The sequence below is a fragment of the Bombina bombina genome, chromosome 1 (assembly GCF_027579735.1).
Source record: "Bombina bombina isolate aBomBom1 chromosome 1, aBomBom1.pri, whole genome shotgun sequence".
In the NCBI taxonomy this organism is placed as follows: domain Eukaryota; kingdom Metazoa; phylum Chordata; class Amphibia; order Anura; family Bombinatoridae; genus Bombina; species Bombina bombina.
This window is the reverse complement of record NC_069499.1, coordinates 217,396,808-217,409,724: the sequence shown is the minus strand read 5'-3', so window position 1 is coordinate 217,409,724 and position 12,917 is coordinate 217,396,808. Positions and strand designations below refer to the sequence as shown.

Genomic DNA, 12,917 nt, shown 5'->3' with positions numbered 1-12,917 from the left:
ATAACTCAGAGACTCTTCGAGCCGAGGAAATAGCCATTAAAAATAGAACTTTCCAAGATAACAACTTTATATCAATGGAATGGAGGGGTTCAAACGGAACACCCTGTAAAACGTTAAGAACAAGGTTTAAACTCCATGGCGGAGCAACAGTTTTAAACACAGGCTTGATTCTAGCTAAAGCCTGACAAAAGGCCTGGACGTCTGGCACTTCTGACAGACGCCTGTGCAACAAGATGGACAGAGCTGAGATCTGTCCCTTTAATGAACTAGCCGATAAACCCTTTTCTAAACCTTCTTGTAGAAAGGACAATATCCTAGGAATCCTAACCTTACTCCAGGAGTAACCTTTGGATTCGCACCAGTATAGGTATTTACGCCATATCTTATGGTAAATCCTTCTGGTAACAGGCTTCCTAGCCTGTATCAGGGTATCAATAACCGACTCAGAAAAACCACGTTTTGATAAAATCAAGCGTTCAATTTCCAAGCAGTCAGCTTCAGAGAAGTTAGATTTTGATGTTTGAATGGACCCTGTATCAGAAGGTCCTGTCTTAGAGGTAGAGACCAAGGCGGACAGGATGACATGTCCACTAGATCTGCATACCAAGTCCTGCGTGGCCATGCAGGCGCTATTAGAATCACTGATGCTCTCTCCTGTTTGATTTTGGCAATCAATCGAGGAAGCAGCGGGAAGGGTGGAAACACATAAGCCATCCCGAAGTTCCAAGGTGCTGTCAAAGCATCTATCAGAACCGCTCCCGGATCCCTGGATCTGGACCCGTAGCGAGGAAGTTTGGCGTTCTGGCGAGACGCCATGAGATCTATCTCTGGTTTGCCCCAACGTCGAAGTATTTGGGCCAAGACCTCCGGATGGAGTTCCCACTCCCCCGGATGAAAAGTCTGGCGACTCAAGAAATCCGCCTCCCAGTTCTCCACTCCCGGGATGTGGATTGCTGACAGGTGGCAAGAGTGAGACTCTGCCCAGCGAATTATCTTTGATACTTCCATCATTGCTAGGGAGCTTCTTGTCCCTCCTTGATGGTTGATGTAAGCTACAGTCGTGATGTTGTCCGACTGAAACCTGATGAACCCCCGAGTCTTTAACTGGGGCCAAGCCAGAAGGGCATTGAGAACTGCTCTCAATTCCAGAATGTTTATTGGTAGGAGACTTTCCTCCTGATTCCATTGTCCCTGAGCCTTCAGAGAATTCCAGACAGCGCCCCAACCTAGTAGGCTGGCGTCTGTTGTTACAATTGTCCAGTCCGGCCTGCTGAATGGCATCCCCCTGGACAGATGTGGCCGAGAAAGCCACCATAGAAGAGAGTTTCTGGTCTCTTGATCCAGATTCAGAGTAGGGGACAAGTCTGAGTAATCCCCATTCCACTGACACAGCATGCACTATTGCAGCGGTCTGAGATGTAGACGTGCAAAGGGTACTATGTCCATTGCTGCTACCATTAAGCCGATCACCTCCATGCATTGAGCTACTGACGGGAGTTGAATGGAATGAAGGACACGGCATGCATTTAGAAGCTTTGTTAATCTGTCTTCTGTCAGATAAATCTTCATTTCTACAGAATCTATAAGAGTCCCCAAGAATGGAACTCTTGTGAGAGGAAAGAGAGAACTCTTCTTTTCGTTCACTTTCCATCCATGCGACCTTAGAAATGCCAGAACTAACTCTGTATGAGACTTGGCAGTTTGAAAGCTTGAAGCTTGTATCAGAATGTCGTCTAGGTACGGAGCTACCGAAATTCCTCGCGGTCTTAGTACCGCCAGAAGGGCACCCAGAACCTTTGTGAAGATTCTTGGAGCCGTAGCCAATCCGAATGGAAGAGCTACAAACTGGTAATGCCTGTCTAAGAAGGCAAACCTTAGATACCGGTAATGATCTTTGTGAATCGGTATGTGAAGGTAAGCATCCTTTAAATCCACTGTGGTCATGTACTGACCCTTTTGGATCATGGGTAAGATTGTCCGAATAGTTTCCATTTTGAACGATGGAACTCTTAGGAATTTGTTTAGGATCTTTAAATCCAAGATTGGCCTGAAAGTTCCCTCTTTTTTGGGAACCACAAACAGGTTTGAGTAAAACCCTTGTCCTTGTTCCGACCGCGGAACCGGATGGATCACTCCCATTAATAACAGATCTTGTACACAGCGTAGAAACGCTTCTTTCTTTATCTGGTTTGTTGACAACCTTGACAGATGAAATCTCCCTCTTGGGGGAGAGAATTTGAAGTCCAGAAGGTATCCCTGAGATATTATCTCTAGCGCCCAGGGATCCTGAACATCTCTTGCCCAAGCCTGGGCGAAGAGAGAGAGTCTGCCCCCCACTAGATCCGGTCCCGGATCGGGGGCCCTCGATTCATGCTGTCTTAGGGGCAGCAGCAGGTTTCCTGGCCTGCTTGCCCTTGTTCCAGGACTGGTTAGGTTTCCAGCCTTGTCTGTAACGAGCAACGGCTCCTTCCTGTTTTGGTGCAGTGGAAGTTGGTGCTGCTCCTGCTTTGAAATTCCGAAAGGGACGAAAATTAGACTGTCTAGCCTTAGCTTTGGCTTTGTCTTGAGGCAGGGCGTGGCCCTTACCTCCTGTAATGTCAGCGATAATTTCTTTCAAACCGGGCCCAAATAAAGTTTGCCCTTTGAAAGGTATATTAAGTAATTTGGACTTAGAAGTTACATCAGCTGACCAGGATTTTAGCCACAGCGCCCTACGTGCCTGAATGGCGAATCCTGAGTTCTTAGCCGTAAGTTTGGTTAAATGTACTACGGCCTCCGAAATGAATGAATTAGCTAGTTTAAGGACTCTAAGCCTGTCCGTAATGTCGTCCAGCGTAGCTGAACTAAGGTTCTCTTCCAGAGACTCCATCCAAAATGCTGCCGCAGCCGTAATCGGCGCGATGCATGCAAGGGGTTGCAATATAAAACCTTGTTGAACAAACATTTTCTTAAGGTAACCCTCTAATTTTTTATCCATTGGATCTGAAAAAGCACAGCTATCCTCCACCGGGATAGTGGTACGCTTAGCTAAAGTAGAAACTGCTCCCTCCACCTTAGGGACCGTTTGCCATAAGTCCCGTGTGGTGGCGTCTATTGGAAACATCTTTCTAAATATTGGAGGGGGTGAGAACGGCACACCGGGTCTATCCCACTCCTTAGTAACAATTTCAGTTAGTCTCTTAGGTATAGGAAAAACGTCAGTACTCGCCGGTACCGCAAAATATTTATCCAACCTACACAATTTCTCTGGTATTGCAACAGTGTTACAATCATTAAGAGCCGCTAAAACCTCCCCTAGTAATACACGGAGGTTCTCCAATTTAAATTTAAAATTTGAAATATCTGAATCCAATCTGTTTGGATCAGAACCGTCACCCACAGAATGAAGCTCTCCGTCCTCATGCTCTGCAAGCTGTGACGCAGTATCAGACATGGCTCTAGTATTATCAGCGCACTCTGTTCTCACCCCAGAGTGATCACGCTTGCCCCTTAGTTCTGGTAATTTAGCCAAAACTTCAGTCATAACAGTAGCCATATCTTGTAATGTTATCTGTAATGGCCGCCCAGATGTACTAGGCGCCACAATATCACGCACCTCCCGGGCGGGAGATGCAGGTACTGACACGTGAGGCGAGTTAGTCGGCATAACTCTCCCCTCGCTGTTTGGTGAAATTTGTTCAATTTGTACAGATTGGCTTTTATTTAAAGTAGCATCAATACAGTTAGTACATAAATTTCTATTGGGCTCCACCTTGGCATTGGAACAAATGACACAGGTATCTTCCTCTGAATCAGACATGTTTAACACACTAGCAAATAAACTTGCAACTTGGTTACAATCTTATTTAACAAAAACGTACTGTGCCTCAAAAGAAGCACTAAACGATTAAATGACAGTTGAAATAATGAACTGAAAAACTGTTATAGCATCAATCCTTGAAAACAACACAACTTTTAGCAAAGGTTTGTTCCCATTAGTAAAGTAACAATAATTAAATTTGAAAAGTAAAAATAACAGAGCAACGTTTTTAATCACAGTCAATATATAAGTCTCACAGCTCTGCTGAGAGAATCTACCTCCCTTCAAAGAAGTTTGAAGACCCCTGAGTTCTGTTAGAGATGAACCGGATCATGCAGGAAATACAAGAGTAGCTGACTGGAAATTTTTGATGCGTAGCAAAGAGCGCCAAAAAAACGGCCCCTCCCCCTCACACACAGCAGTGAGAGAGAAACGAAACTGTCACAATTAAAACAAGCAACTGCCAAGTGGAAAAATAATGCCCAAACATTTATTCACTAAGTACCTCAGAAAATGCAAACGATTCTACATTCCAGCAAAAACGTTTAAAATAATAAATACCTATTAAAAGGTTTAATGTACTTTTTACAGAGTAATTCCAGTGAAGTACCATCCCCAGAATACTGAAGTGTAGAGTATACATACATGTCATTATAACGGTATGGCAGGATTTTCTCATCAATTCCATTCAGAAAATAAAAACTGCTACATACCTCAATGCAGATTCATCTGCCCGCTGTCCCCTGATCTGAAGCTTTTACCTCCCTCAGATGGCCGAGAAACAGCAATATGATCTTAACTACTCCGGCTAAAATCATAGTAAAAACTCTGGTAGATTCTTCTTCCAACTCTGCCAGAGAGGCAATAACACGCTCCGGTGCTATTGTAAAATAACAAACTTTTGATTGAAGTTATAAAAACTAAGTATAATCACCATAGTCCTCTCACACATCCTATCTAGTCGTTGGGTGCAAGAGAATGACTGGGAGTGACGTAGAGGGGAGGAGCTATATGCAGCTCTGCTGGGTGAATCCTCTTGCATTTCCTGTTGGGGAGGAGTTATATCCCAGAAGTAATGATGACCCGTGGACTGATCACACATAACAGAAGAAATCAACAAGAAAGTATAAGGTTACAACATGACACAAGCATTAGTGCAATGGTGCAATGTTCTTAAAGCATTTTTAATTAAAAAGTAAATTGGTCTGCAACTACATTATGTGTATCACACAGTTTTAACTTAACAATTCAAGGCACAGAAGGTACAAATCTTCTGACTGAAGTTTCTTCATTATTTAACCAAGACTGGATCCATCTAAGTACTAAACAAAAAAAAAAAAAGGATTTTAAATGTGCTAAGCCTAGATTACAAATGGAGCGCAAAAATGTTAGTGTGATTGTGCGTTAACAGCAGTTGAATGCAATCAATATTACTTCTATTTTTGTGTTCATATTTACCAAGTCCAAAGCTATTTATTTAAGAGGTTGAGTAATAGTCTAGGGCAGAGCTTTCCAAACTTTTCATGTTGGTGACACTTTTTAGACCTACATTTCGCGACACAGTAATTCAGTTGTTCTAGCAAACAGGAATTTAAACTAACTTGTTTTAAGAGATACGGACACATACATAAATTATATAATAATGAAATGTATTTACAAGTAACAGTATGTATGTGCAAGAATTAAAAAAAAGTTTAATATCACCAATAGCTACTTACTATTTTAATGGGATGTATGAGGTTGATGGGTTGAACACCGTTTCTGAATATTTGGTGGAATATTAGATAAAGACACTCACATTTCATCATCAAGCATTTTTAACCACTTCCTATGCATATATCAAGAGCAGGAGCAGCAATGCACTACTGGGAGCTAGCTGCAAAAAAACTAAATCGCTGACTTTGGACTTCAGATCAGCATTTAAGCTGCTGCCCCCAGAGCTCTGCGACTAGTGACTGCGCTGCAAACACACTGCTGCCCCACTCACTGACTACACATGCAGTCACGAGCCGATTGAGGAGACTACATGTGTAGTCAGGAGCCAAGGTGCCGCCAATGGGAATAGTTTCAGTTCCCACTGAGCTGTGCCAAAAGGGTTAAGATGATTGGTGACCCACTAGGTATCAATCACTTGTCAACCACGTGATATGCATAGCAGGCAGGCAGAAAGTCGGAAACCAACATTTAAAAAAAATAAAAAAAAATGTAAAGAAATTAGTGCTGAAGCAGGGACACACCTACACACTGCCGCCGACACACTAACGTGTCACGACACACAGTTTGGAAAGCACTGGTCTATGGTGTGCTAACAGCTACACTTCGGATAGCATGGATGTGCTAAATTCCACACACAAAAGACTTCTATGGGGTGCGATTTAGAGTTCATGTTGGACAATGCTCGAGTGCTAAGCCAATGGTGTGTTAAGCAGATGGTGCTTCATGTAGTTCTGCACTATACTATTAATAACAATGAGTTACATCAGGCCTTAAAAAGTGTAATTTGGATTTTTGTATTGAGATTGAGTTTAACACTTAACTCATCACTTGTGTTTAATTCTGTTTTCAAATTTGATTCATTCTACTGTATTATTTGCTGAAGGGGCAGCAATGCACTACTGGGAGATAGCTCAACACATCGGGTGAGCCAATGACAAGAGCTATATATGTGCATTGACTAATCAGCAGTTAGCTCCCAATAGTGAAAAGAAGTACACAGGTCCTGGCAGCTTCCGATCCTCTTCTCCTCAATAATGGAAGTGAACCCGTAACAAGGTTATCCAAACACCTCCTACAGCCACGGAGTGCCATAGCAGTGGCGGAATCAAACCACTAAATATTGACATACAAGGAAGAACATTTTTAGTTAAAAATTACATATAAATTTGTTATCTATTTAAAGGTATAGTAAAACCATAATTAAACTTTCATGATTCAGATACAGCATGCAATGTTAATCAACTTTCCAATTGTATTTAATTTGCTTCATTCTCTTGGTATCCTTTGTTTTTTTTTAAAAAAAAAAAAGCATACCTAGGTAGGCTCATAGGCAGCAGTGCACTATTGGGAGCTAGAAAGAACAAAGCAGGCACTGCTAGGGGATTGACTGCATAAAAAATACATTTATTGATACAAAAAAAAAAAAAGACAAAATCAGCATACGCTGAGCGCTCTTGTAAAGCCAAATATAAGCTGACAGACAACAGGCATGGAGCCTGACATGTTTCACACCCTCTATTCCTATTTTTGTCTTTTTTTTTTGTATCAATTAATGTTGTATTTTTTATGCAGTCAATCCCCTAGCAGTGCCTGCTCTGTTCTTCCTAGCTCCCAATAGTGCACTGCTGCCTGTGAGCCTACCTAGGTATGCTTTTTTTTAAAAAAACAAAACAAAGGATACCAAGAGAATGAAGCAAATTAAATACAAATTGGAAAGTTGTTTAAAATTGCATGCTGTATCTGAATCATGAAAGTTTAATTATGGTTTTACTATACCTTTTAAATAGATAACAAATTATATGTAATTTTTAGCTAAAAATGCTATTACAATCTAATTTTATACTAAGGTGCTACCTTCAACGTAAGTTGGAATGTAATGTGGCACATTATCAATCTTGCCATTAGCAACCAGGTTCTCCATATATTAAAAAACAAAACATAAAAAAAAAACACCTTTTCTTAAGATGGCACAAATACAGTACAGTTACTCACTTATGATCAGATAAGTCCAAGTGATATGGGACATAGGCCAGATCTTCAGATTTCCACTGTTCCATATTTAATATAACGAAAGGGGGAGCTCCATGACAAAAAACCCTGGGGGGAAATTCTCTTAAACAACCACACCTAAAAAAAGACAAATAATTACTTACAAGAATATGCTAAATATGGACTAGTTCAAAAACAATGAAGAGATTATAATATATACATACGTTACCTACCCATACTCTTCACACAGCTCAATTTTGGAACAGAAGAGATCATCTACAGCCATCTGAATCAGGTCCCCATGTGGGATATCATGAGGAGGACTGGAAGAAAATAACTAGATATTAGTTATAATTTAACAAGTTTAAAGTGTTTATTGCCACATATAAAGTGTCTATACTTCCATGTCAACAGAATAAAATCGCATCGACAGGAAAACCATTTATGAAAAAGATACAGTTAATGCATAGTTCATTTTAAACACAATAGACAAAAATTGGAGTCGCTGTTTGTACCACTGATTGTTAGAGTTTGTTTGGTTAATGCTGCTACAACACAAATGTCATAGATTTTACATAGATACCCAGCAATCGCTTACCATGCTATTAAAAGGGACGTTATACCAAGCTCCAAAGTTCTAGGAGAATACCGACAGATACCTACTCCAGCTTTCTCCTGTTTGTGTAAAGGGTCTTTTTATAAACAAAAGAAGGGGGAGGGTGGAGTATCTTATTTCCCACTTGCAGTGGGCTTTCCAACTACCTTTTCAACAGAGCTAAACTGAGAGCTTCTAAGTAAGTTTTTTTAAACAGTTTTATACTGGATTTTATATCATTATCTGTGCATCTTATTCTTTATAGTAGTGTCTATTACATGCAGTTATATGAAAATTGGTGTATACTGTCCCTTTAAGTATTTATTAAAACCATATTTACGCTATCAAGTTCACCACACTGGTAGCAGAACTATATTTAGTACTGGTAGAACTGCAGTTGTGAAGCTTTCACCAGTTACTACAAACTACAACCAAGCCTGCCTCTGTCTAATGCTCTGTGTTTTACACAGTGATGCTCATTACTATTAAATACACATGCAGGACATAACAGGGATACAGGCTAGGTGACCTAGTGGTAACTTCTGCATCCTGCAGTACTCTGTATTTCTCTGCACTGCCAATTGCTGCGGCAAGCCTCAAGGTAGACAGGCAGGATAAAAGGGGAGAGTAAAAGGATCTACTGGACAATGTGGTACAGTCATATGTATAGATTCACCATGACAAATGCACTTGATCTCCAGTATTTTTCTGTTCCTTATCTCTCCATTAGCTTATATGTTTGCTGCTAAAAGGAATATGGCTAATAATTATAAACATTCTGTGATCTACAAACTAGATTCAGTTTAGAGAAATGGAGGGTTGCAATTTGGATGGTCCTAAGGCCGTCAGAAAAGCGTCTTATCTAAATGACTGCACAAACTAAATAACGTACCACATAATTACTGAGGTTGAAGGTTTTTACACTCTTTGTCAGCACGTAACACTTCTTATACATATTCCAGCATGCAATATCACGTGTATCAGCATGAGACCAAGTAAACAATCTCTGACTTACTTTATGAGAATTGTTTGCATCTGGCTTTCTTGCATGCGCATTGGGCATCTTGAGTTTGAACAGTAGCTTTCTTGTATGGTAGCCATAAGATGCTCTAGATTTCTAGTAAAGTTCTCATGCTCATTTCCAAACAAGTCAATTTCTAAGGATGCCTTATGAATTCTAGATTTGTACTGGCGTTTTGCCATCTTGTCCCAGATCCAAAGCAGTTTAACAGATGTAAAACTGTAGGTGTCCATGAGGTGAAGAAAGCACTCCACAAACTCTCGGCCAAGGTAATGAGTGAGCTCCCTGGGAAAAGTATCATTTTCTCGCAGGATGACATACAATAGCATTAAAAATCCATCTATAGTGCAAGTGTTTTTCAGAGTTATTTCAACATAAAGAGGTGTGCAGGACACTGCTTTACGCCCAGCCTTGATGGTAAAAACACCACCCCAAGGGAGAACTGGCCTCCAAAATGAGCGGTCGTGATCAGAGTTATTTTTTACTGATGCTTTTATCTCTTCAAACAATGTCTTCATCCTAAATAAACAGTAACCACATCAGTTATTATTAAGCCTACCCATTCCATACACAAGTATCTAATAAATGCAAGAACATTATCAGTCATATTGATAATGCAGACTATTAAAGATACAGGAAGAAACAAGTTCCAGTGGCATATTCCCTAACCTGTTTAGCAATAGAGCTTTATAGTTTATATATACTTTTACAAGTACTATTGAATTTGGGCATGGGGCTGTGTACCTATTATAAAATTACTGAAAAGGATAAACTTGCTAGCACTCATCACCATTTAGGGCCGACATCCTCAAACTTGGCCCTACAGATGTTTTGGAACTACATTTCCCCTGATGCTCAGCCAGCTGATATGCTGGCTGAGCATCATGGGAAATGTAGTTCCAAAACCTCTGGAGGGCCAAGTTTGAGGATGTCTGAATTAAGGTAATATATCTTAAATTAAAAAAAAAAAAAAAACGGAGAAAACCTATTTTAAGTGTAATGTGATTAAAATCAGTTTACTAAGCAATTTGTATTGCATTCCTTTTAAATATTGTACATGCTGGAGTATAGTAGTGCCCTCACTTTCACTAAGTTAGTACAAGTTTTCAAGATTATAATATTGTATACAATAAACTGAAATGTATAGACTATTGTTGCTAGTAACAAAGACTATGTTCCCTATGCAGAGTGTAAGTAACACCTCCAATTTTAGGTTTAAAAATTCTTTGTTGAACATTTTTCCAAAAATTAACATTTGCAAACATTGAACAATGAGACAACAGTCCCCAAGATCAAAAGATTCTTATTGACAGGTTGGGGGAGAAGGCAGTTACTTTCCAACATCCATTTATACATTTCCGCATAGCTCGCCCAATGCCCCACTATCTCTTTTGTGTGTCAGAGAACCCCTACCAAGGACTCCCACCAGCAATATGATCTTGACTCTCGGGTCTTAGGGGTCTACCACACATCCACAAAACTACCTTGTGTACCCTGAAGTACATCTAAGTTTGAAATTGACAGTAGGCTGATCGTGTTGTCAATATTATACAAAACAAAAACTAAGTAATACAATGAAATAAGAACATCAAGAAAAGACAAAAAGAGAAAGTAAATGGGGGTGGGAATAATAACAAGGACAGTGACCTCATGTTTTAATTTTCTGTTTTTGCAGTATCATGCTCCACAATACACAAACATGTCATATAGCTGAACTATGCTCATGATTTCTGTACTTCTTTGATTATCCAGTAGAACCAGATCTTGTTAACTAGCTCCCTGTTTAGGATTCCTGCAGCTGCTTCGTACATATTATATGTATGCTGTATCTTATTGTAAATTTCCGGCCACAGGGTTGCGCCCGTTTTCCAATATTTAATAATACAGGACCTAGTTACTGTACATACAATTTTGATAAAGGTGTTAATATGTCTATGGAAGGTGTCATTGGCTTTGTGTAATAGAGCCTGTTGTATGGTTAGAGTAAACTCTTCATCTAGCAGCTGGCCGATAAGAGCGGATAGTTGCCTCCAAATTCCTCTTATCTTAACACATATGTTTGTAGGATCCTATCTCACCGCATCCCCTATAACACAATGTGTTCCCCTGAGAGTAGATGTGGGAGGTACGCACTGGGGTCAAGTACCAGAGGAAAATAGTTTTCATGGTATTTTCTTTCAGGTCTAAACTCAGGAGGCCTTTGTCTGCCAAATGAAATAATGCCTCCCAGTCTGGGGTCTCCTTGACTATGTCTAGTTCCTTTTCCCACACAATCATTATGGGTGTCTTAGGGTTGCTTGTGGAGGATTGAAATGCTACATACAATCTGGATATGGAGTGTTTGGTCCTGATGCCCGATATTTCTAACACAGTGGTCACCCTACTTGGAGATTTTTTTAAATAAAGTGTTGGAGTGAGGACCGTAACTGAAGGTATAAGTACCAGTTGAGTTTCAAGGGTTCAATTCTCTAGTGAAGTTGGGAGAAGGACAAGATTGTTTTCTGTTCTACTATGTCCACCACCCTATACAATCCCTTGTTTTCCCATTTCTGGCTAATTATCCATGCACCTCCGTGTAATAAATATCTGATAGGTGTTAGCCAGGAATGTGTTGGCATAAGGTCCTCCCTCCTCCCCAATTTAGCCCATAAATTTGTTGTCAGCTCTGATGTGTAAGCCATAGAGGAATGCCCGCTGGCCCTTGCTGGCTGTGTATCCCAGAGGATAGCGTCTGATTTAACCTTACCCCTTATCTCTGCCTCTAGAGAGATCCATACCACCTCCTTTGATCTTTTTAAAATCAAGGAGTCCTGTGCTGCTCTGGCTGCTCTATAATAGTCCATTAGATTTGGAGCCCCTACCCCCCCCCCCTAATGATTTGTGACGATGAATTAAAGATTTGGAGATCCTAGCCGACTTTGTCCCCCCTAATAAAGGCCAACAACTCCCTTTGTAACTGTTCTATATCTTTGTTGACAATTGCGATAGGTAGTGCACAAAATAAGTATAATATACGGGGTAATACGTTCATCTTGACTGCCGCCAGCCTACCCATCCAAGAGAAATTATAACCACTCCACTTCGCAATGTCTTTTCTAATCTGGCGTATTAATGGCGTATAATTATATTTATACAGAGAATGAGTTTGTGTCGGGAGGTTGATGCCTAGATACTTTAGGGTGTGTTTCATCCACCTAAAATCGAAGTTTATGTCTAACAGTTTCTGAGTCAGGTGAGGGATGGCTATGGGTAAAACTTCGCATTTATCTGAATTTATTTTGTACCCCAAAATTTTGGAGAAACAGTCTAGGACCTGGTACAAATTAGGAAGGGATATGAGTGGTTTAGTGATTGTTAACAGGATATCATCCGCAAAGAGGGACAATTTGTATTCTGAGTTTGATTCCCGTTATGTCCGGATGTACTCTAATCTTAGATGCTAGTGGCTCGATACAGAGTGCAAATAACAGGGGGCAACCCTGTCTGGTGCCGTTGAGGATAGGGAAAGTATTAGATTTATACCCCCCCGCAGACACCTGGGCTTGAGGGGAAGAATAGATCGATTGTATTGCCGTCATGAAGGGACCGTCAAACCCCATCTTACCCAAAACAGAAGTCATATATACCCAATCTATTCCGTCGAATGCCTTCTCCGCGTCCAGCGATAATAGCAGAGAATGCACTCGCATTTCTCCTAAGTAGTGGATTAAGTTGGTTATCCTGCGGATGTTGTCTGGGGCTTCTCTATCTTTTATGAACCCCACTTGGTCAGGGTGAATCAAGCCAGGCAAGAGCAA

At 40.6% G+C, this 12,917-nt stretch overlaps 1 protein-coding gene across 1 annotated transcript in view; it reads right to left on the bottom strand.

Moving 5' to 3' along the window:
- C1H14orf28 (chromosome 1 C14orf28 homolog) overlaps window positions 1–12,917 on the bottom strand; it is a 40,490-nt gene that overhangs the window by 6,837 nt on the left and 20,736 nt on the right. The window contains exons 2-4 of the mRNA XM_053697847.1: window positions 9,115–9,639; window positions 7,738–7,827; window positions 7,508–7,642 (exon numbers count right to left, since the gene is read on the bottom strand). Of these exons, the coding sequence (XP_053553822.1) occupies window positions 7,508–7,642; window positions 7,738–7,827; window positions 9,115–9,638 (749 nt within the window). The 5' untranslated portion in view covers window position 9,639. The remainder of the gene's footprint in view (window positions 1–7,507; window positions 7,643–7,737; window positions 7,828–9,114; window positions 9,640–12,917) is intronic.